General features: G+C 40.0%; 1 protein-coding gene across 2 annotated transcripts in view; it reads right to left on the reverse strand.

Moving 5' to 3' along the window:
• Nucleotides 1-26,547, reverse strand: part of UNC5C (unc-5 netrin receptor C) — a 372,686-nt gene that overhangs the window by 134,012 nt on the left and 212,127 nt on the right. For both annotated transcript variants that reach the window (XM_036340067.1, XM_036340076.1), the window contains exon 2: nucleotides 23,938-24,159. In XM_036340067.1, the coding sequence (XP_036195960.1) occupies nucleotides 23,938-24,159 (222 nt within the window). The remainder of the gene's footprint in view (nucleotides 1-23,937; nucleotides 24,160-26,547) is intronic.

Raw genomic sequence — 26,547 nt, forward strand, 5'->3', positions numbered from 1 at the left:
TGGGTTTAAAGATTTAGAGAGGAATCAGAGATACTTTAGGAAGAGAGAATAGTAGGAAGCCAAAGGGCAAAGATGAGAAAGCATGGAATACTAGAGGGGAGAGTGGCTCATATAAAACAATAGAACTAGGTGGAACAGAGATTCACTGAAAGCCGTGAATGGCAGCTAGAGAAGTTTGTTGTATGGAGCAGGGAGCCTCTGAAAGTTGTAAGTTGGTGAAATGACATTTTAAAAAATGACAAATGCTTCAGGAAGATTAATCTGTCTCTACCAGTAAACAGGACTAATCTGATTTATTTAAATAATTTTAATTATTATTACAAACTTTGTTTTCATATCTCTGATCGTACATTGTCATTAATCAGAAGTGTTAACAGCAATATTCTGGACCCTCTGAAAACACTGTCTGACAATGAAAGCCAGGCACATACATAGAGAAAATGATTACTCATACTGTTGGGCTTTCCTTTTGTACTTACTCCAAACGATTTAGAAAAAAGTATTAAGAGCAATCACCTCCGGAGTCATTGCCACTCATAACAGTTCACATTCATCATATGTATTTGGGGCAGCTATTTGTTTATACTAAAAGTAATATACTATTATTTCATATTCTTAATGAAACTTCTAAACCCAACTTTAAAATTTAACTCATCCAAAAACATTATTACAGCTGGGGGCTAGGCAAATATTAATCCACTATACAATAACCTACTGATTTATTTAGACAAGAAAATAAATTCCTGCCCTGCATTTACTATCTGACTTTGGGAAAATCATTTTGGAAAGTCACAATTATTCTGAGAATAAAACTACATTCTATTCACAAAGTTACCATTGGAGGTACTAATGGGAGGAGCACCTTGATTAGAAATTATATTAGGCACATGTCCAGCTGAGAAAGAAATAACTGGTTTTAAAATTTTTCAACAGAGTCGGGAGAGTTAGGTCTGGGTAGGGACATAAGTGCCCATGGAAATGCAGATATGGCTACCACATTTTGCAACGGGGTTCAGGCAGCAGGAACCAGGTCTAGTGAATCACCCTGAAGTGTCTTATACTTCAGCCAGCACACTCGGGGTTTCACTGGTATCCTAAGTCCCCCACTACTGAAGTACAGGTGGCAGGAGAAGTGCTACTTTGACACGATGAGTGGAAGGGTCTACTTATTTTGGCAACTAAAATGCTGGCACAGCTCATCTATTAGGAATTCCTTATATCCTCATTCCAGCATATAGGTGAGACAAGGACATTCAGCAACTGAATGGGAATTCCTAAGTGAGCTCTGAGTAATTTGGGGCAGGATAAGCAAACTTCCATATTTAAATGAAGATCTAAAATTGATGAGCACAGTGATGTCTTCTAGGATTTTCCCTTTCCAACTAGGATGTGAGTGCCATCAGGATAGAGGACTGTGCTTCTTGCATGCTGTCGCCTTGGCCTGAAATAATACCTGGCCCATATTGTTGGCATACAATAAATATTTGTTGATTTAATAGAAGAATATTTCCCCAGGACTCTAGTACCCATTTATTGAAAATATATGTGGTTGTCTCTAATTATGTCTTAGAAGAAAGAAACTTGGAGTCATGATGGCAGCTGTAGCTCTTACCCTGCCAGAAAAACATCCTGACACGCAATTTTTGATTTAAACTTTAAACATTCTTGGCATTTATACTAAGAATGGGGGGGGGGGGGCGGTAGTTATCATAATGCTTTTTTAGGGCCTCCAAAATTGTTCAACATAGCTGAGTAAACATAGATTAAGTACCAATGAAAAGATTCTTTATCTTTTTTTTTTTTTAAAGAGCTCCAATATATAAGAATGACTAGTTCACAATAAGAAGAAAAAATTTAACTTGTGAAGTTCCAAGCAGTGATGAAAAATATTAGCATTTAATATTTTCAAGCCCAGACTATGGATTTTGATCTTCTACAGAAACACAAATTTTTAATTTTAGCTTTACGTAGGGTCTGAGAAATAACTACAAGGGTGGGCAAAGGTAGGTTTACAGTTATAATACACATAATGCAATAATTAATAAATAGTATACAAGAATAAACTTCCACTTACTCACAACTGTAAACCTACTTTTGCCCCAATCTGTATCTGTTCTGATATTTCCAAAATATTTCTATATATTCTGAGATCATTCTTTTAACTTTCCAAAGAGAGAGATAATTTAATAAAAACAATGCAACCAAGTATAAAGCACTTAAATCCTCATGCCCCCTCCCTTTTTTTAAATACAGAGAATGTCTCTTTGCTCTTCTAATGATTCTAAGTTAGATATACAGTGGGGCCTTGACTTACGAGTGTCCCGATTAACGAGTTTTTCGAGATATGAGCCGTCTCTCAGCCAATTTTTTGCTTTGAGTTGAGAGCTAAAATTCGGGTTACTAGCCAGCTTCAGATACCCCACCACTAGTTGGCGCAGCGAATATCACAGTGAACGCCACAACATCAGCCCAGCATCACGTGTCTCACTCATTCACTTTAAGATTTGACATATGAGTAATTTGAGTTACAAGCTCCGTGACGGAATGAATTAAACTCGTAAGTCAAGGCCCCACTGTACTTCGTTTTTGATAAACACAAAGCTTTAGGTAGAATTCCAGAAGATAATACTGCTACAGATATGCCAGTAAAACCTGATTTTTAATTACTCCTTGGCCAGTAACTTAATTGAGAGTATGATCTTTGAAGAGGTTGTGGTTCAAATTCTGATTCTTCCAGTGACTACATGTATGAAATTGAGAAAATTCCTTTGCCTCACTTTCCTTAATAGGAAATAGCAATCAAAATTCCTAACTCAATGGGTTGTTTTAAGGATTAAATGAAGTGATACATGTAAAACTCTTAGCAGAATAAGCCCTTAAATAAGCTAATATAATTTCAGGAGCTGGAATGGTTTATGCTATGCTGTGTATTAAATAACACCCCTCATTTCAGGGTGTTATTTACAAAGTAAAAGCTTACTTTTCTATCACAAAAGTCCCCAGGGAAGCTGTCCCACAGGAGTTTTCTTAGCGATTCAGGGTGCATCTATGCTGAATCTACATCCTCTTAATCATGGCTACCAGGGTCTCTGAGTGAGAAGAGAGAAGAGAAAGCTCATACCTGCTCTTGAATGACCTGGCTCAGCAATGGCGACATAACTTTAGCTCATAGTCTGTTGACTAGAAGTAATCAGTTGGCTTGGCTGAATAGAAGGGTGCCAGGACTTGTAGTGTTCCCGTGTGCCCAGGAGGGAGAGCAGAATTGGATCTATTAGAAATCCTACTCCAGTAGAGTTGATACAGCTACTTAAATAGAAAATCCAAGGAATTGAATTTTTAAGAAATCCTAGTGACATTAAAATATTCATAGTTATCAAGTAAAAATAAATTTGGGTTTGTTTTCTGTAGTGTGAAAGTTTTTACTGATAGAAAGAGCTAAATATAAAAAAATAGAATATTTGACCAAAAGAAAGAACATAAACCAGATTTTTGATCTTAGCTTGGCTACCATCATGAGTAACTTTAAAGAGGCCTTTACATTTCTTATTTTCTTAGTTTAAATCAATAAAAATAGATAGTTCTTTACCAGTGTACTTCACAAGAGTTTTACTTAACAGGAGAATAAGAATAGATAGTTCTAAAAAAAAAAAAGATTGATCAAAAGAAATCTTTAAGAGAAAGTCCTTTTATAGACAGACTGCATGTCAAAGCCTGTCAGCTCCTTGCCTCTTCCTAGGAACATGGCTTGATCACATTTTCTAGCCTCCTTTGTTTCAGAAGTGGCCGCAGAAACAATCCCAGTCCCTAGACGGTGCGTGGAAGGGACATGTAACTTTTCTCGGTGATGCTGCTGGTGGGTGTCCTCCTTGCTGCCTTTCCTTTACTGCTGGATGGATGCAGAAGAGGATGAGGGCTAGGAGGATGGCAAAGCCACAGTCGGAAGAGCCTAGGTCCATGCCTGACCCAAGGGAGCTGTGCTGTCCTGCAAACAAGGGCATCTTCCTGCAGGACAGATGTCCCATTCCGCCGTGGCTGAGTCAGTCTGTTTTGTGGTATTCTCATTGTTACTGCAGGTTACCACAGTACAGACGTAAATGATATACTGTAATATGTTTGGAACAGCACAATGGGTCTTCATAAATGACTAATGAATAAGTGGATGAAGAAAATACAAATCTCATGATACTTTGGTTCAATTTTGACTATTGAGGCAGGAAATTAAGAAGCTAGGAAAATTCCTTTGCCAGTGGAATGGGGAAACTGAGACAGATAGCTGATTCTAACTGACCTCCTCCAGCGCCCTGACTCACCTGCCTTCTTCTCCCTTGCATGGCCGCTCCCTTAAGCATGAAGCCTATAGGACAATGAGGTTCTGATCAGCACCAAATAATCTTAGGAATAAAGCCTCAGGTTGGTTGTACGCAGAGACAGAGTTTTGGTCAAACTAGAGATAATATCTGGGCCTCAGTTGTGTTTCAGGTCTAGGCCCAGACAAGCAGCAAAATCCGATGAAGTGATGCCAATCCGATCAGGACCAGATGCAATGACCAATGACCCCCTTCTCTAGCTACCACAATCAGTAGAGATCAAAACCTTAACCATATAAGTTAATTTTGATGAGTCAGCATATTAAGGACACACCTAGAAAGCCAATCACTCTTCTATTGAGATCCTCCCTTGAGACCTCTCCTAGAATTACTATCTTTAGAAAAACAGATAAAAACCCTTAAGATAAAGGACACAGTGCATGCTCCTGCACCTCCCTTCTTCAGGTGTGCATCTTAGCTCCCTTTTCTCCTAACCTCTAAGGGCCCTTCTTTTGCCTCTATAACTTGTTTCCCGAGTCCAAGCAGCCCACTGGGTTCACTTCTGTCTCTGTGACTTTCTCTCTAAAAGGCCAGGGCAGCTCTCTAAGCAGCACATTCAACTATTCTCTTTGAGTGTACGTTCCTTTTGCATGCGAAATAAACTTCCTCTTGTGCTAGAGTCCTTGGCTGGGAATTCTTTCTTTGCTGAACTCAAGAACAGAGAGCCCACATCGCAGGTAACACTATGATTTAGAGCTTAGCTCCAAACCATTAAATTGTTTTTTATTCCGCAAAGTCTTATTAGATACACAGAGAAGCTTTATATTCATTTCAACTTCTCAATTACCTGAACGTGTAACTGTAATATATGCTCAAAACGCTATAAAACAGAGGAATTTGCTCATTATGTAACAAAATAGGAGTTTCAAAATATTATGTTTATAATATTTTTCTTTTTAGAAGAGTGATACCTGATTCTGGCTGCTGTGTGTTCCTCGTCTTCATAGCCACTCTGTATTAGCATCACAAAGAAGAAGAAGGAAGGAGAAGTGATGGTGTCCCACTCGGAGCTCTGATTTCCTGATACATTTATGTGACTGTATAATACTGCCAACTGAACAAACAGCTTCAATCATGTGTTGTTCATATCTCCAGGCAAAGTTTTGTTCTATTTTCTTCCTTTTATAAATGTATTCCCTTCAAAGGATACATACCTACTGGATAAACAGTCTCCATGGGGGAACAGGAAAGCCTGGCTACTTAATGTGTGCGGTTCAGTGTCATGAGGTGTGGAGTCACAGTAAATAATATTTTGTGATGACACTCCTGCTAATAAAGATGATGACATTTTCATGATTAGCTATGTTTTTAGTAAAGGGGAATTAATGGATAAGACTATTCTGTCTGAAGGATGCTTACAACATGCTGACAAACGAAACTGGGCCTTAGCGTAAAATGGATGTTACACAAACAGTATACACATGCACCTAACATTACTGTGTCTATGTATATGCATATCATTCACCCAGTATTTTCTTTTTACCTACAAGTTGAAGTGCATTTACTTCATACCCTACCAGGGGCCCATTTGGTCACATTTATGTCAGGTCCCACTTGCATATGCAGTGTTGAATGAATCAGATTTTAATAAATGTCCTTGGAAATAAATGTCCTTGGAAATATATTAGAGATAAATAATGAGCTACTATATCTGGTCATAAACGTATACTTTTTTTACTCTCAGAATCCTAAAAGAAACATAACCTGACCTATTATATACATATATGAAAAAAGAGAAAAAAATATAGTCATGTAAAAGGATCCTGGTTTATTATTCTTGAATGGATACGCTATAGACAAAAACATGTTATCATAACAGTTCAAAAATTCTCTTGCAAAGGAAATACTGAATGAGGTGGGGGGGTCAACCTTTCCATCATGTTTTTTTGTCACAACTCCATGGGCTTGTGGCCCTGGGCCAGCCTAACAGCAGACAGCTGCAGGGCACTCAGAATGCCAACCCTTCCATGCCTGTCCTCTCAAAGGTACTGCTCCAGCTGACCACCAGCACACTTTCACTTTGCAGCAAGATGGTTTGGCAAGCAGACTGGGAGGGCAGTAGGGATAGCAATACAGATCAAGTACCGATAAAAATAGATTCACCTTGATAAATAAAAACAAGACTTTTAGGTAATAATGTACATGGATGTAGTCATTAAAAAATGAGAAGGGCCCTGGCCAGGGTAGGTCAGTTGGTTAGAGTGTCCTCCCATGTTACTGTCATAACTAGCCAGCTGATATTAATAATAGAAAAGGGGCAAAGGGGAGGCCAGAGATAATAAGCATGGCCATCTGGGCAGCTTCACCAGGAAGCTGCGGGTTTACACTCCCCAGGGAACCACGGGTCCTTTCCCCGCAATTCACTAGGGAAAGCAGTCCAACAAAGAGGAAGATGAACATGTGCTGGGACGGTATAGGGAATGTGCTTGCTTGGCGATCTAACTTGGGAACAAAGATAATTGGCTAGGGGGTGAGCCACTGCAAGTGCACAGAAATTTGGGAATACAAAATCCCCAGAAACAAAGCAATTCTCTCTCTTGCTCTCTCATCCCTCTTGCTGCTTGTGCTGCTGTATCTGGTTTGTTCCATGACCCAGACTAGCTACCATGTGGTCCTAGAAGCAGTATAGCCCACGGCCAGGCAGACCTCACAGCTAGCCAGGTGCTGGACTGGACTGTGACTTATGAATACAGAAACTCTGGGAAGTAGCTTTGGTTCTATCTCTGTTGAAGTAAAAATGGATTTTTTTCCATGGTGGGATGGAAGGAGATGGGACCTTGGAAACCCAGGGGTTTCATTCTATAGAAATAAAACTTTCCACACTACCTCATCCACCCATGGGGGCCTCAGGAAATTCTTATTCCCCCAGCACCCCAAGAGCTCAACTTCCACCAGCAAAAAGTGAGAACACAGAGGCGGCCCCACTGATAACACCAATACTCTAAGGTTGTGGTCCATCCCTGGTCAGGGCACATATAAGAATCAAGCAATGAATGCATAAATGAGTGGAACAACAAAATTGATCTCTCTCTCTCTTTCTCTCTCTCTCTCATCTCTCTCACATAAGATCAATTGAAAAAGAAAAATGAGCCCTAGCTGGTTTGGCTCAATGGCTAGAGAGTTGGCCTGTGGACTGAAGGGTCCCGGGTTTGATTCCAGTCAGAGGCACATACCTGGGTTGTGGGCTCGATCCCCACTGTGGGGCCTGCAAGAGGCAGCTGATCAGTGATTCTCTCTCATCATTGATGTTTCTATCTCTCTCCTCCCTTCCTCTCTGAAATCAATAAAAAAATATTAAAAAAAGAAGAAAAATGAGAAGTACAATTTCTTTCTCATGAGAAATTTTGACAATAGCCTTACAATTGCCATTACATTCTACCCCAACCCCTCTCCATAACCCAATACCTGTCCACTTCCTACACCTATGCTTACCAAATAATATAGATGTATGTCCCCCATACATGCCTCAAAAGTGTCACCCATTCCTCTGCAAGCTTCCTGCTACTCATGCAGTTTCAGGTTTGTCTGAACCGTCTATTAAGTGAGCCATCCCTTAGCAACACTGTGAAGTTCCATCCCTATTAAAAGTGAAGCGGGATCTAGTGTCCTAAGAAGAGAACCAATAACAGTGCATGGCTATTATTTCCTGAATTCCTGACTCTGAAATAAATCTCACTGCAAAAAACAAAAAGACCACATGGGCCAAAGTTAAAAAATAAAAGGCAAAAATAAAATGTAGAAAGTTAAAAGAAAACACATACAGTCTTGCCAAAGGTTTGTGTTTTACATAAAGCTGCAGTTGGGACTTCACAAAGGAAATCTCTGCGCTTTTTATTTCTGGTTCAGAGGATTTACATGCTCTTTCTAATGATCTGGGCCTGCAGCACTGCTAATGCCTCCCAGTCCCCAGCTTAGCTCTCATGCAAAATTGAAGCACTTTGGAGGCAGTTTAGTTGCTGCAGATGAATCTCGATGTTCAGGAAAAGGCATAATGGCTGTTTAGCACTTGCTAAGAGAAGCCGAGGAAATCAGGGGGAAAAATCTATTGAACTGAAGCCATCTGGGAAGCCAACTGAGAGTGACTGCATTAACACCGTGTTTACATTCCCATTGTGTTGTAGGCCAAGCAGGAGTGTGTGTGTGTCCTTGTGTGCAGGCAATTACCAAGTGAAGCCCTTTGGGGTATTTTGGCAATTTTGGTTTAATTTTGGCAACTCCCATCAGGAAAAAAAAATGTCCTAAGCATCGTGGGTATGAGAATTTCCAGGTCTCCATGAGATAAGATGATTGCTAAAGTGCAGAGCTTGGCAAGGATGCCGTGGGCATAAGGGGAGTGAGCGATATGCCGGAGCCTGGCTTTTCCTGTATCTGGCTCGCAGTCCAATGCAACAGATTGGGGAGGCTTCAGAAAGCTGGTAAAGAACACTAGGGAACGCTTTCCTTGCCTGCTCCATTTATAGTTCTCTTAGAGATTATTCACTAAATGAGGGAAATTAGCCAGGTAAATGCCTTCACTTTCAGGTCCCACCACCCCTCCTCCCTGCCTCTATCATCATGGTCTTCTTTTCTCCTGGTATTCAACAGAGAAGTTACAGGTTTCCAGCAAAAATGAGAGGAAGGTACAGAGATTTGCCATCTACCTTCACCCCCATACATGCATGGTATCCCCTATCAACATCCTTCACCACAGTGGTATATTTGTTACAATTGATGAGTCTACACTGACACATCCTTATCACCCAAAGTCCACATTTAACATTCACTCTTACTATTGTGCATTCTATGGATTTGGACAAATGTATATTAACATGTATCCATTAATACCATGTGAGAACCACTGCCCTAAAAATTCTCTATGCTCCACCTAGTCATGCCTCCTTCCCTGTTAATCTCATCAACCACTGTTTCTTTTACTGCCTCCATTACTTTGCCTTTTCTAAGATGGTATATTGTTGGAATCATACAGTATGCAGCCTTTTCACACTGGCTTCTTTCACTTAGTAATATGCATTTAAATTTCCTCCATGTATTTTCATGACTTCACAGCTCATTTCTTTTTAGTGCTGAATACTATTCCATTATCTGGAAGCACTACAGTTTATTTATGCATTCACTTACTTGAGGACATCTTGGCTTCTCCCTAGTTTTGGAAGTTATGAATAAAGCTGCTATAAACATTTGTGTTTTTGTGTGGATATATAAGTTTTCAACTCCTCTGGGAAAATACCAAGGAGTGCAATAATTATATCATATGGTAAGAGTATGTTTAGTTTTGTTAGAAACTGCCAAACTTTCTCCCCAGCAATGAATATGAGTTCCTGGTGTCCCACATCCCTGCCAAGATTGGTTGTTTTCAGCGTTCTGGATTTTGGCCAGTCTAATAGGTAGGTAGTAGTGTCTCATTGTTGTTCCAGTTTGCATTTCCCTGATGATGTATGATGTGGAACAACTTTTCAGATGTTTACTTGCCATCTATATATCTTCTTGTGAAGTGTCTGTTAAGGTTCGTTGCCTTTTGAACAGTGATATTAAGCGACGTTTTCTTAATAAATGCTTGATGACTGTAGTGGACGGAATGGGAGCCCCTAAAAATGTATGTCCACAAATGAATCCCCAGAACAGGTGAATGTTTAAATTAAGGATCTTGCAACCCTGAATTACCCAGGTGGACCCTAAATCTAATGATGTGTTCTTATAAGAGATACACAGAGAAGGCAGACACAGAGGAGATAATGATGGAAAGGCGGAGGCAGAGACTGGAGTGATGCTGCCACAAACCCAGGAATGCCAGGCCAGCCACCAGAAGCCAAGAAAGACAAGAAACACATTTTCCTCTGGAGTCTCCTTCGGTGGTGAGGCTTTGCTGGATTTCAGACTTCTAGCCTCCAGAACCGAGGGAATACCATCTGCTGTATTAAGCCATGACTTTCATGTTAAATCACTGTGCAGCCCTAAGAAACTAATACAGAGACTAAGGGCATTTTCTCTCTGTCTCTACAATTGGAGAGTGGACTCAAGAATCTGACGGAGCAGAAGGTGAGGAACAGTGGTCTGCCATGTGGTGTTCTTCTGGTCTCACGAATACTCAGTGGAATGGGTGTGGGGAGGTAGCCTTTAGGTCACGAACGTCACTTCATACAGAGGGCATCATTGTCTCGGATCATCGCGGCAGGGTTATAACAAGAGGCATGCTATCCATTCCCTGCCCTTCCTGGAATTGCCTTGTACAGAACATTCCCCTGGGTTTTTCCAGCTAAATTTTAATTCACTCAAGCCCTGGAGTTCCCCCTCCTCCCTCAGGAGGCTGCTATCCCTCAGCCTGAGAAGCTTAATGGGCAGAGACAGAGGGAAGGATGTTGAAGGAAGCAGGGCGCTCCGCCAGGTAACACGATAGCATGGGGCCTCCAGAAGGTTTCATGAATTCTCATAGAGAGAGGAGGGCCTGAGCAATGGTAAAGCACACACTTTGTTCCGTCTCTCTCTTCCCTTCTCTCTTTTGTCCCCTCCAGACTGTGATATTAAGTGCATAAGTCTTACGTGTGTCTGCTTACAGCAAAGTAATATCTGGGCCATAGTTTTTGAACAGCACTTCTCTGTACTGCCTTTATGCTGTGTTTTCACAGTGTCTCTCCACTTCCCCAGGCCTGGTTAACCAGCATTAGTGGAGAGCTTGAAACATGCAACAGGTAGACCAAAAAAGAAAAAAAGAGCGATGCCTTGTTCCCTGTTAAATCTGGGGGTGAGGCCAGGCCATAAGGTATTCAGCTATCACCCCCTCCCTATGATATGCAGCCGGGGTTGGCAGCTAATACCCTAGCCTTTCTTTGTGGCTCTTGCCTTCATGTTCTTGGAAATTTCTTCCAAAACAGAGTTGTTGTTTTTTTAACATCAGGGTAAACCCTCAACGAAATCACAAGTGAGTCCAAGATTTCCCTAATCGGAATTGTTTTTCATGGCTGCATATTATGCTTCTTACATGCTATGCTTGCTTTTAGACCAGGTCCTGATATTTTGCTAATTGTAGCTCTCATGTTATGCATGCTGGCTGCGTATCTCCAAATAGTGCTTTTCAGAGGAAGTGGCAGGAGTGCATATTTCAACAGGCATCCATCCACACGAGGGCTCTGAGAATCCCTAGCTGAGGGACTGCTGGGATTGGGGGGAGGAGACTAAAGGGCCCAGTCCCAGGAAAGCACACTCCCCTCAAGGATAGCATTATATCACTCACTGATTGTCACATTTTTAACTAAAACAATCTCTGCTGTGTCTTCTCAAATGCCAACAAATATGTTGGGGTGAAGAGAGAAAATAGCATCAGAATTTTAAGCAAATTATTGAGAGACTTTTGGATAGTAAGAATTAGTGACACAGAGACTCCAAGAGAATGGATAATATTTTATGACATCACAGAATAAAAAGGACAACAATCTAGGTCATTATCTCATATGTACTAACCAGAGATTTTTATATTTAACACAATAGGTATAGAGACCAAAAAGAACACTTCAATTTTGAGAAAAAGTCATGTTCCTTTAGAAAGCTAACTCTCTTTCAAACTGAAATTTTTCTTAAAGTCCCTTAAACAAGATGATCAATCTATTTCATATTGCAATCCAGAAACTTGTTAAGTATGTTTCTTTCTGTGAATGAAGAACAAGAAACTCTCCTTAAAACCCTCACACAGTATAGCCAAAGGTTTGCTTAGAAATACATCATGACTTTTAACACGTGTGCTATCCTGGCTTTGAAGTGGGCATATTAAAACCTGAAGCCACAGCATATGCATGGTTGCTGGACACATGGCAAAATTGCTATAGCAACACAACCACTAGTTTTGTTCCTGAAATGCTCTGTTTGGGTAGCAAGTAATCTAGATGAAGAATGGGCCTTGGGCTCTTGCTTCTTAATGTAGCCTTTGTGTGGGCCTGATGATGGGTAGCACTGGATTTTACTCTTTTCTAGTATATGTGCTGCCAAAGCGAGCACATTTTTACTCTTTTCTAAATTTGGAAAAATACACACACACACACACACACACACACACACACACACACACAAATACACCCACACACATATACATATGTATGTACCTACATATCTACTTATAGGCATATTCCTGACTGAACTATATTAATCAATGTTTTCATCTTAGCTGTGAGAAGAAAAAAGAGAAATGCATTACAAGTAACCTTGCCCTAAGTGTTAATTGCCAAGAGAGAATTCCTTTGTGTCTATTACATTCAAAAGTCTCCCTGTATGTAATTTTAGAAAATTTCTGTTTTCCTCTAATGAAACACAGCTTGCTTAAAACTGCATTGAAAGGTGTAATGCTTTCCTGCTTCTACTTTACAATCATGTTCTGGGCTGGATCTGTACAATAAACACATGCTATTAACATTTTCTATACAGTATGTAATGCAAACATTAAAAATCTTCCCCATGGGATATAATTAAGTTAAATTACACAGTTCTACAAATATGGTATACTCAGGGTGTCTTGGTGTATATGTAGGGTCTATAAAATTAATATTTGCAAATATTGAAGTTACTAAAAATGTGTAAATCACAATTAAAAACTTTACAACAAAAGTAGATTTGAAACAAACAAACAAAAAATTCCAAATGTATAGCCTAAAAATTTTCAAGCACTCACTTCTGTTTGTAAGTTAGGACAAGAGCAGAGACACACACCAGGTGTATAGACAATGAGAGAGCCCAAACCATGCACCTAGCTGACAGGATCTTTGAGCTAGAATGGAATGATAAGAACAGTTAAAATCTAAGTTCTGGAACTCTGATCCAACCGTGTTTTTGTAATTGCAGCTGAGATTATATAGGCAATGTCAGCCCAGGTGTTTACATTCTTAATGTCAATGTGAAATTAGGATGAATCAATTGTGAGCGCTAACAGAAGACTATGAGAAAGTATTTATTTCAGGATAATTGATACTGTGTTATCACCAGCTACTTTCCTGCCAAGTTGTAAGACTGACTAAGTGGAAACGCCTTCATGTACTAAATGGATCCTTGCCAATTTTCTACTTTTATTTTGGGGCCAGCCTCATACTGAAAAGAAAAAAAAAAAGTTAGGCTCTGGTATTAAAATAAATACCTCTGAGAAGGATATGCTATATTAATTGATTTATATTCTAGAATAATTTCTCTTCATTGGTAGACACATATATTATAGATATTAGCCTCTATTCCTGCAAAGGCAATACTCCTATTGGCTTAAATTTAAAGAAGATTATGGAATACAATTCCAATAGAGCTTACAAATTTTATGCATCATTTACTAAAATGTAAACAAAGCCCATCTAATTTTCTTTTGAAAATGTTCACTATGTCAACAAGAACTGAACGAAAAGTAATTATATTGCATGGAGAATAATGATTGGTCTGATATGTGTACTTAATGTGTAAAATAACTCTTCTTACAGAGATTATGCTATTGTAATGTATTCCTTAAATTACCTATTCATGAAATATTCCAAATAAAACATCATCAGTATGTCTCACTAAATTTGAGTTACCCAGATTTAGTAGGATGAGTGGCTATAACCCCACAAAACAAAATTTTATTAATCATCCTCTGTGTTCAGTGCCTTGTGTTATAAATTTCAGAAAGGCAAAAGCTTTAGAAAACATAGATCATATCATACCATTCCAATCTAGTTGAAGAGAATGAGTTTTTTTAATCTTCACCCAAAGATATGTTTATTGACTTTAGAGAGAAGGAACGGAGAGGAGAGAGAGAGAGAGAGAGAGAGAGAGAGAGAGAGAGAGAGAGAGAGAGAGAGAGACATCAATCATATGTGCCCCGACTGGGGATTGAACTCAAAACCTAGGTTTGCGTCTTGAATGGGAATTGAAACTGCAACCTTTTGGTGTACAGGATGATGCTCCAACCAACTAAGCCACCCAGCCGGGATGAGACAGAGGTTTTATATATATAAAATATGTACGTAAATATATGTATTTATTATATACTGGAGGCCCGGTGCACAAAATTCATGCATGGGGGGCGTCCCTCAGCCCGGCCTGCACCCTCTCACAATCCGGGACCCCGTGGGGGATGTCTGACTTCCGGGTGGGATTGGGCCTAAACCAGCAGTCAGACATCCCTCTCGCAATCCTGGACCGCTGGCTCCTGCCTGCCTGCCTGATCACCCTGAACTGCTCACCTGCCTGCCTGATTGCCCCTAACTGCCTCTGCCTGCCTGCCTGATCACCCCTAACTGCTCGCCTGCCTGCCTGATCATCCCTAATCACTCTGCCTGCCTGCCTGAGTGCCCCTAACCGCCTCTGCCTCGGCCAGGTATATCGTGGTCCAAATAAGCCCTCCCCCCGCTCCGCCTCAGGAATGTGCTGTGGCTTTGTCCGGAAGGACATCCGGAATGACGTCTGGAAGGTCCTTCAGGTGTCCAGTCTAATTAGCATATTATGCTTTTTTTATTATAGATGAATATAACAATTTAAAATAATATGATATTAAATTATAAGAAATTACCATTTTGTTCCTCAAAATGGTTGAATATTGATAATTTCATATGGTTTAACCTACTACACATTTACACTTCACATGTATAATGAAAACGGAAGTACAAATAAGAGAAATGTAGACATGTATGACTTGGTTTTTATAGAAAGATTCATCCATGAGATTTCATTTGAGATACTTCTTTAAGAATGAGTAAGATTTTAACAGAGGTGGGATGGGAGAAAGTATGGTATAAAGTCATTAATTCATACAATACATATGTATTGAGCACCTAAAAGTACCCAACACCAAGTTATGCATGAACTAGAAGAGTGAGAAAGACACAATCCCTGATTTCACGGAGCTTATGCTTCATCTCATAATGTTTACACTGCAGAGGAGCAATAACTTGGGAAAGAGACTGATAAGAGAGCTGTCCCTTTCAGTATTAAAGATTAGTAAGAGGCCAGAAGGTGAACAGACCTATTTCCTAAAGTTCCATGGGCCGCAAGTAGGACTACCAAGTCAAGATAACGAAAAACCAATCACACTCTATTTAATGAAGAGCATGCTGATAATTCAGAGTTTAAATTACTGTTGTAGTCTCACAACTTAGTTTCTATGATTATAAGATATAATAGCACAGAGTAAAGAGTGTTTGCCTTCATTTAATACATTTTTAAAAATCCCACCTAATTTCCTGCTGAAATTATATAAGCAGCATTTTCTAAATCATGTAACGGGGTGACGTTAAGTTCTCACGATAAAGGTTCTGTGAAAAAGATTTCAGTTGCCAAATATGAGGTTAAAAAATGTTTTTCACTGCAGAACTGCAGGACTTTTACACGCAAATTGACTTTTTTTTTTTTTTCCTCAAAAAGGAGAATATAACTGTTGCAATTTCCTAAATTATTTAACCATAAAATTTTGTTGGTTTGCTTTTTTCTTCTTCTTCTTCTTCTTCTCATGAAATAGCATTGATAAGACCCTGGTGGTTCATTGAATGAAGTTTAAGGGAAAAGCCATATTGACCTAGTACATGAGGCATGTGCTGGGGGAAAAGCTATTCGAATAAGGCTAGAGAGTTTGATTAGGAACAGACTGTACTGAAGCTTTTGAATATATTACCAGAGAAGATGTACTTTGTTCCATGGAGAAAAGAAAGCCATTACGTATTTTAAGAAATTAAAATAATATAAACACTTAGACCAGTGGTTTTCAACCTTCTTGCCCTTTAAATACAGTTCCTCATGTTGTGACCCAACCATAAAATTATTTTTGTTGCTACTTCATAACTGTAATGTTGCTACTGTTATGAATCGTCATGTATATATCTGATATGCAGGATGGTCTTAGGCGACCCCTGTGAAAGGGTCGTTCGACCACCAAAGGGGTCAAGACCCACAGGTTGAGAACCGCTGACTTAGACCTATAACTACCTGGAGAATGGATGGCTAGGAGAAAGGCTGAAATCAAGAAGGGTTGGGAGGCCTCATAAATAAACTAAGGGGTATATAATGGAGGCCTATAACAGGGAACAGCAGCAAGAATTAAAAATGAAGGTTGTTTTGTGGAAGAATTCTGAGGTGAAATTGGCTGTATTTGATGATCATTTTGTTGGAGTAAAGGATGAAGCTGAAATTTCTATTTTTGGTCATGGAATGGAGAGAAAAGGTGTATGAGCTAGAAATACAAGAGGAGAAAGAATTTCAATTGTGCCATAACTGCAATAAACAGGGAACTGAGTGAGCATGGCTTATCTATGAGAACTCCATTTTGAGAAATGCAGTTCACTTAAATTTGTGCCCATTTATAGCTTCGCTTCATCAATTTCTTTCCCTGTCAGGGCTCACCTTTTGTTATTTGGATAAATGTTAAATACACTCAAGAATAAAAAGTATCAAATCATAAGTACTATCTTAAGTTATTACATTAAAGAATCACAAAAGGCCATATTTGGAAAACCTGACATAAGGCAAGAAAGGCAGATGAAAGCACGAGAGATAAAAGTTGAGCTGACATACTGAATCAACATTTCTTTTCCTGAGAAAAGAGGTCATTATATTACACTAGAGGACCAGTGCACAAATTAGTGCACCAGTGGGGTCCCTCCGCCTGGCCTGCAGGATCGGGTCGAAACCAGCTCTCCAACATCCCCCAAGGGGTCCTGGATTGTGAAGAGGGTGCAGGCCAGGCCTAGGGACTCCACAGTGCACAACCAGGGCCGGGGAGAGATGCAGGAGGTTAGCCAGCCTGGGAGGGGCCACCACAGGAGGGCTCCAGGGCATGTCTGGCCCTTCTTGCTCAGTCCTGATCTGCCTAACCCCAGCAGCAAGCTAATCTACCAGTTGGAGTGTCTGCCCCCTGGTGCTCAGTGCACATCATAGTGAGCAGTCGAGTGGCCTTAGCATATCATTAGCATATTACTCTTTGATTGGTTGAATGGTTGACCAGTTGACCAGACACTTAGCATATTAGGCTTTTATTATATAGGTCTAGATGCTCAGTGCTCACCAGGTGTGGGGAGGTGTCCCTCAGCCCAACCTGCACCCTCTCGCAATCTGGGACCCCTAGGGTAGGGTCCCTAGGCCTGGCCAGTGATTAGGGTCTATTGAGGCTTTCCTTGCACCAGCTGCTGGCAGCTGGCCCTGCCTTCTCCCCTGCCACTGCTTGCCATCTGTGCAGCACTACCCCCCACCCCCACCCCTGCCGCCAGTTGCCTCCCTCTACAGGTGACAGGCATGGGGTGCGATCACTTGGCTGGCCTGGGCCTCCCTCTGTGGGGTGATCGATCGCAGGGCCCCCAGATCAATTGCCCTGCAGAGGGAAGCCCCATCCACCTGCCACAGTGCTGCCAGCTGGGTGGCCTGGGCCTCCTCTGTGGCCACTGGCCAAATAGCCTGGGGCTCCCACTTTGGGGCGACAGATGGCGGGGCTCCGTGATCGATCACCCAGCAGAGGGAGGCCCTGCCCACCCGGCCTGGGCCCTGGGATCAATAACTGTGCAGAGGGTGGCCTGGGCCTCCCTCTACAGGGCAATCGTGAGGTGATGATGGGCCCCCCAACCAATTGCATCGCATCCGCCTTGGCTGGCCTGGCGCCAGTGCGTGTCATAGCGTGGTCGTCCAGAAGGTCATTCGGATGGTTGCTCTGCTGTTTAGTAGTTCTGTGATTTTGCATATTACACTTTTATTATTATAGATTATTATAGATAGCTCTTTTTATTTTTTTAATTTTTAGTCTGTTCTGAGTATAGTAGTTTGGGCAGAATTTAGGGAGACACTGGATACAAGGGCCAAGAGAAAAGGCTTTGAAATCAGAGATTCAACTCCTGCCTCTGTCCCCTCTTATCTGTTAGAGTTGGGCAAGTTAGTTTCGTTATCCTGCTGAGCCCCAGTATTCTCATTTACAAACAAACCCTAAAATTATGCGATGTGATTGTTGTGGTAACTAAATGACCTCATATGTGTAAGTCATCCAGCATAAAGCTTGGCACTCTTTTTATTGTTGTTGTGCTGCTCCTATTGATAACATTGTGCTAATGTGGGATGTAAAGGGAAAATCTTTCTAAACTCCCTTGCTTCTTTATAGAGGGGCAATAGTTGCTTTTTGTTGATGAATCTTAGGTATCCTGGAAACAAGGGTTGAAAATAGAAAATAGAAAGAAAGCAAGCAGCCAAGCCTGAGTTTTGCTTAAAAATGTAACCTTAAATTTTTGAACAGATCAAGATTTCAATGGAATTCTGAAGAAACTTAGTTACTTATTAATATACTAGAGGCCCAGTGCATGATATTAGTGCACAGGGGAGGGAGGATCACCTCAGCCCAGCCTGAACCCTCTCCAATCCGGGACCCCTCAGGGGATCGGGCCTAAACGGGCAGTTGGACATCCCTCTCACAATCCAGGACCACTAGCTCCTAACTGCTCACCTGCTTGCCTGCCTAATCACCCCTACTGGCCTCCCTGCCAGCCTGAACACCCCTAACCGCCTCTGCCTGCCAGCCTGGTTGCCCCAACTGCCCCCCCTGCCAGCATGGTTGCTCCTAACTGCCCCCCTGCCAGTATGGTCACCCCCAACTGCCCTCCTATAGGACTGGTCACCCCCAACGGCCCCCCACTGGCCTGGTCGCCCTTCACTGCCCCCTTCTGCTGGCCTGGTCAACCTTAACTGCACCCCCCTGCCAACCTGGTTGCCTCCAACTCCCCCCCTGCTGGCCTGTCGCCCCCAACTGCCCCCCCACCGTGTCAGCTTGGTCGCCCCTCACGGCCCCTCTCTGCTGGCCTGGTCACCCCTCACTGCCCCCCCCCTGCAGGCCTGTTGGTGCCAACAGCCCCCTGCCAGCCTGGTCGCCCCTCACTGCCTCCCACTGTCACCTGGTCACCCCACACAGCCTGCTGTTCAGTCGTTTGGTCATCCTTCACTGACTCCTTTGCTGGCTTGGTCGCCCCACGCAGTCTGCTGTTCAGTTATTTTGTCATCCCTCACTAACCACCCTGCCGGCCTTGTTACCCCACTCAGCCTTTTCGGTCGTCCGTTCGGTCATCCATTTGGTTGTGAAGGCCTCTGGCTCTTTATATATATAGATTACCAAATCAAGAGCTTCTGAATATTGAAAATTTCTAAACCATCTGATCTGCTTTCCACTTTTCTGTTTCTAATATTACATATTTGCAAGAAATGCAAATGTGGTTTAAGTGATGGAAAGGCAAACAATTCCAGTAATGAATGAACTTGAATCAGTACATTTTATGATCAGTGGTATAGCTTTGCTCAGTGAGTAAAATAATTGTTTGCTTCATACTTCAGAGCAAGTGAGTCTATTTAGTATTCCATATTTAAAAGGAAACATTTTTTGAGTTAGAGAAGAACTGTCATTATTTTCTTCAGCTTATTGTTCTTTAGTTTTTCAATGTGATGGTACCTTTGATGAGAATATATTTGAATGCAGTTGATTATTTCCAGCTGCAAGGCAATGTATCTGATTGCCAGTAAACATGCTTCCCATATCATTATTTTAAAATGGAGGTATCTATAAAGATTAATTGGTTTGCAATGACTTCTCTCTGTCCTGTCATCTGAGAACCAATTTTAATTTTTAAATACCAAAAAGATTTCTCCAATTTGTAATATATTTCAAGATTTAATGTATTCTAACATGTCTTGTGATTAGGAACCATTAAGACCCCAACAAAACTATAATCAGACTATTTTAAGTGGAGATTTTGAAGACCAAATTTTCGAGTGTATCCAGCTTCAGAGATTAAAAATAACACCAACAAAACCAAGCAGTTCAATTTCAATACCAGTCATAATATTTCTGATTTCACAGGAAAGCAAAGAGCTTTAACTATTAGAGACCTACGCATTTCCCCCAATACTGTAGAGATTGGAGACTTGTGATAGCAGGCAAAAAGATGCAATAAAGTACTTTGAGCTTACCCCTTCTCCCCAAGGTTTCATTATTTATTATGAAAATAACACATTCACAGAATTGGAGGGAAAAAAGAATAAAAGAAATCTCCTATCACCCCAGATTCTGAGCTTCCAACTACTTGTTATTCTCTAGAAAATCCCAATGCACAGACAAATATATGTGTATCCTCTTTCCTACATAATGAGAAAATATTATATACAGTTCCATACTTCAGTTTTCACTTAAAATGTTATCTGAGAGATTCTACTATAGCTTTATATGTGGAGAAACCTCATTGCTTTAAAAAGCATCATAGTATTCCAGCCTAGGAATGAACAAACAGCTGTTGATAGGCTACTGTAACAAGGGTACAATGGACAACCTTGCATGCAATCTTTGTGCTCATTTAGACTTTTACCTTTAAACTGTCTAAATTTGTAATTAGTGAAGAAAGGGTACATACATTTAAGTATTGATTGTTATTTGCAAATTGTCTTTCAAAAAGATTGTGCCAATCTCATCAACAAAGTATGAGATATTCTCTATCCACTCCTTTTTCAGCCCTGTATACTAACGCCTGTTTTGATCTGGACAGCATCTCCTTAGATGCCTTTTAATTATTTGCCTTTTTTCCTATATCTCCATGTTCAAACTCTGCTGAATTTTTTAATGGGTTGCTGATCTTTTGATTAAATATCTTTAAGAGAGGGAGGAGTGTTGAAGGGCTGGTTGGAAAAGGTAAAGGGATTAAGCAAAACAAACAAACAAAACCCCCCACATAAATAACAGTATGGCTAATACCAGAGAGAGGGAGGTAGAAGAGGGTAAAGGGAGGATAAATGGGGACAGAAGGAGACTTGACTTGGGGTGGTGAACACATAGTACAATATACAGATGATGTATTGTAGAATTGTACACCTGTAACCTACTAGCATATAATTTTATTAACCAATATCACCTCAACCCTACATAATAAAAGCATAGTATGCAAATTGTCCCCTGACTGGAGTTCTTCTGGGAGTTTGACTGGCGGAACCAACCAGGGGAAGGGAGGGAGTATGCAGCTGGCAGCCGGCAGCCATTAGGGACCCTGCCAGTGCACAAATTCCATGCATTGGACCTCTAGTAAATTCAATAAAAAAAGAGACATAGTTATACATTAATTAAATTAGCCCTTTGATTTATATACTAGTATGTTCACAGATATAACCAGGTGTTTTTGTATGTTTGTTTTAGGGGGTTTTTTTGTGTGTTTTTTTTCAGAGTGAGGGTCTGTACCTTGGTTTTCTTTGGATGTTCAAATCAATAATCTATAATAATAAAAGGGTAATATGTTAATTAGACCAGACGTCTTCTGGATGTCAATCCGGACATCCTTCCTGATGAAGCCAGGGCCAGAGGGCAGCCAGCCCGGGTCCCAGGTGCCTGTGGGCAGCCGGAGGAGGGAAGCCCGGGTCCCGGGTGCCTGCTGGTGGCTGGAGGAGGGAAGCTGGTGCTGGCAGCTGGGGGAAGGAAGGCCTACTCTTGCACATATTTTCGTGCATCAGGCCTCTAGTGCTTTATTATAAGACTTCTCCATGTTGTCTTCATTAAGAAGGCTTTGTCCACCAATGAAACCAACCAACCAAACCAACTAACCAACCAACTAATTGAATTTGTCTCCTAGTGATGATGGTGGTGATGATGATGATGACATTAAAGCCCTAAAATCTATAATTTATTTTATTTTAAATACATTTTTTATTGATTTCAGAAAGGAAGGGAGTGGGAGAGAGAGATAGAAACATCAGTGATGAGAGAGAATCATTGATTGGCTGCCTCCTGAACTCCCTACTCTGGGTTTTGAGCCAGCAACCCAGGCATGTGTCCTGACCGGGAATTAAACTGTGACCTCCTTTTTTACTTTTCTACCTGCCTACCTTGTGGTTTGAAAAATCATCTTTATTGAATTGTAAAATGCCTTAGAAGTTTGAGTATTCTCTGGTCAGACATTCTCAATGTCAGAGCAGTTTTGTTTTTATTTCTAATATTCCTACGTAGGCATTTTCATTACTTTGGTAAAGAGAAGCCTAAATATGTTTGTGACTCTCATTTTAACTTTTATGATTTCCTTCTTTTCTTCTTACCATTAAAATTTCTGTGCTTGAAATCTTTACAAATAAATGGGCTAAAACAAATAAAACTCAATTCACTTGAGATTTTGAAGACATCTGGTGAAGTTATTTTCTGAGTAATTAGACCAAGAGGTGGGACAATTCCCTAAAGTCAGCTACCCTGCAGTTGGCTACCCAGTCATTTCTGCAGTCATCAGCTAGCATGCAGGGAGCATATTGATTTGCAAACTGACAAACAATTGGGTAGAGCTGCCACCTGATTTTTCTCAGACCATTTGTGTTACAGAAATATATGCCTCACGTGTGTTTTAGAAAGATGCCTCTTCTCAGCCGGTTCACAGTATGCTCTGTTTCTTTATGTCCCACCACCTCAATATGCTCTTTATGTTTTAAGAGACATTAAAAGCAGACCCCCCTCAAGTGCTGGCCTTTGCTTGCCCTTGGTTAATCCCACAGTTGGATACAAATATGATCAATTAATATTTTCAAAACGTATCCATATTTAAGAATGAAAATGAAGATATTTCAATGCTTTCACTTTTGTCATATAGGCACTATTTAGCTTGGGAATATGGATCAGCGAAGTCTTAATATTTAAAATATATGTCTTCATCTTATAAAGTCACAGATCTGGAAGTGATCTGAAAGTTCACATTGTTATTCTCCCTGCTGGAGAGCAAAAACACTTAACCCACCGTGGAAAGACATATATCTTTCCAATTTAAAATAACTCTAGGAGATTCCACAACTCTCTTAAGTTACCCACTGTGGAGTAAATAATTGCTATCAAGAAAGTTTCCTTTATAACCAAGCTAAATTTCACAGGTTATTAAAATCAACTTTGTCCTCTCTACGCTTTTATTATTACTGTTAAGAATATTTACAGCACAATACAATCAGGAGTTTGAACCATGTCAGGAGCAAAGATACTCTGATCAAGATGCATCTTGATAGATGGTGACTCACTCACCATTTCTCTTCTGCATGGACCCCACACTATCACTATTCCCAATCACCCTCAGTTTACCTTTAGCTGAGCTAAGTAATTAGGGTTCATTTTTTAAGACGTAAGGTAAGAATACAGGATACTTTGAATCTATTACATTTTAGATTGTTTGAAAAAGTATAAGGAGAAATTATCCATGTGAATTAACATTGGAGAGTCATGTAAACAAGTCCAATTTATCCTGAGTTGAATGTGTTCCCCAATCACAGGCTATTTAGACCTGACACCAGTTCTTGACACAGAAGTGAAATCCAACAGCATCTTTCACTACAGCATTTACCATTTCTTCAGTCTATTAATTTTCATTATTTATCTTAGCATGAACCATGTTTTAGTTCCATGGAATCCAACAGGAATCAAGTCAAGATTTATTTATCACATTTTACTTTGCAACGCATGAAAGGAGATCACCAAATACTAACCAAACTGATTCAAACTTTTGGCCACAGAATAATAACTCAATTTTCAGTTTAACTAATTGAAAGGACAGTATGACGACATGCTAAAGTAGTAAGTGGATCCTAAGTAGTAGTCCAAATGCAATGGAGAACTTACCAGAGGTTTCATCCACTCTCTCATCTACTATGTGGTCCTTCTGATGAACCCACTCACTATTGCACTTGAAGTAGATCTGGGTGGCAGGGCTGGCTTTACAATACAGGTTCACAGGCTTATTCTTCACAATATAAGCTTCTTCAGGCTCAATCAGGAAATGTGGCAAAGGTTCAGGTGGATCAGATGGAAAAGTTTCTGGCAATTCATGAAAAAAGTCGTCATCTGGTAAAAAAGAAGAAAGTGGAAAATGTTCAAACATAGTAAACACCTGCATTTTACTTGCTACTCATTTAAAAATAATTCCTTGTAATCTAAGGAAGCAATGTGAATGACTGCTGTGTACTAGGCGGTACGCTAGGCCTACCGACTGGTTGCTCAGTTAAGGATTTAGATTATTCTCATTTTTGTGCATGGCAGAACTCAACATCAGGGAGAATAAATATCTTGCCCTGGCACACAGGTAGAAAATAGTGGAAATGCCATCAGGACCCAGGTTTGTCTTCCTCTAAAACTGGGATTTCCAGATATAGTACTACACCTCCCACTATAAAGTGTTACCCTTGAGAGTTGATAAAAGTAAAAGCAAATTTTGAAAAATTCTTTTGAAAAATACAAGGTTCTCAGGTAAATCTTTGCAAGGAACTGAGAAGGAATATTAGAAACATGAATTAAGGATCAAATTTACCCTTATTTTTAAAAGTGCACCACATAAAATATTCATTCATTCAACCGCAAATATTTATTGAGTTCAGAATTATGCTAAGTACTCGAAATATAGATGATAACTTCAATTCAGACAACAGGAGAGCCACAATGGAGCCTAGAATCTAGCAATTCTGTTTGATCTTATTTTGAAACTACACCTCAAATGTAAGATGTGTTATATGAGTAGTCAAACCTATTTTCATTATATTACTAAATATTATTATGAAGAAGAATAGTCTCATTTTTACATCACTGAAAATGGTTAAGTATATTGCTGTCACCTGCTGTTGTAACATTGATGAATAAACAAAACCTAAAAACCCTTGAGATATTTGCATACTTTAAGGTATATTTTCTTTTAATTTGAGTTATGCATAATTCCAAATTTAAAAAAAATAATAAAAGTGCCTTTAAAAAATCCTTACATTTCATCAAAGTGAAATAAAAATATAGTCTTCCAGCCTGGCCAGTGTTGCTCAGTGGATTGAGCGTCATCCCTTGCACCAAGAGGTCATTGGTTTGATTCCTGATCAGAACACATGCCTGGGTTGTGGGCTTGTTCCCCAATAGGGGACTGCAGGAGGCAGCAACTGATGTTTCCCATCGATGTTTCTCTCTCTCTCTCCCTCTTACTCTCTCTCTAAAATCAATAAAAATGTATTTTTTAAGAAAAGTCTTCCCATACACTATAAATAAGTTAAGCCCGATAATTCTCTTCCTATGCGGAGCAGAGGAGACTACAATTATTATTAATTCTCTATGTTGATTAAGCACCCCAGGCTAATATGTAAATTTAAAACTCTGAGGTCACAATTAAAAGTTTTTACAAGTTCTATAAAGTATATATATATATATATATATATATATATATATTTATATACATATAAATATATATATATATATTTATTTATTCAGTAGCAAACAGAGAGTATGGTATTGGTAGTTGAAGACTGATTGCTCAGATGTTACCTTGCAACTCATTTCATATGTCACTCAGTTGCTGACCTGTTTTGGCAGACAGCCATGGACTATGTGGATGTTTGTCCACTAAGGACCCTGGCCTGGGACTTTTCATGTAGGTCATGGGATAGCTGTCAATCAGGAATGCATCCGGTCTTTGCCTATTTGTTTTGCAGTAAAAATTGGCTTTGCTTGCATCACAGACAAAACTAGCTTTCAAAGCTGCTCTATCATTTTAAATTCCTGACACTGGATGTAAATGACGTTTCCTGTGGCTAGCTTCCTTTCTCACTTTGTTTTTTTTAATTTGCTTTCTTTAGGCAGAGCATCACTTCTGGTTTTTCTATTGTTAAACAACAGGATCCAGACTGTCAGGGTGCCACAGGATAACTCTGCCTCTGTCAATTTCAGCTCCTTTAGTCAATATGCAAGAACACTCAAAACTGCTTAAATAAACAATAGTTCAGAAAGGCAAAGGAATGGGGAATTGAGGTATTAGATCCATCAGCACGGAGCTGATGTCTTGAAGGCATTGTTCAATTTTTTCTTTTGAAGCACTGCCTGTTATATGTAATGACAGGCTGCAGATAATCAATAAAGCTTCATAAAATATCAGACCCGAACGCTGTAAAATGTTAGCTATTGTTTTTAATTATTGTTCATGAAGGCAGAGGGTCAATTAGATTTATTTTTACTATTGGTGTATATTCATACACACAAGAACTTGCATATGTCTTTCATAACAATATATTTATTTAGGTATGCAAAATATAAAAAGCCATCCAAGTCATTGATTTAGAAGCTGAGACTTGTTCCTTTAGAAGGAATGATGATTACAAGACATCTGAAGGTTATATATTTCCTTACCTTATTCAATAATGTAACAAAAGTACTTATACATTTACATTCTACAGAAAGATAGAGAGGCACTAAACATTGATTACT

This window comes from Myotis myotis, unplaced genomic scaffold, assembly GCF_014108235.1.
Source record: "Myotis myotis isolate mMyoMyo1 unplaced genomic scaffold, mMyoMyo1.p scaffold_m19_p_1, whole genome shotgun sequence".
NCBI lineage: Eukaryota > Metazoa > Chordata > Mammalia > Chiroptera > Vespertilionidae > Myotis > Myotis myotis.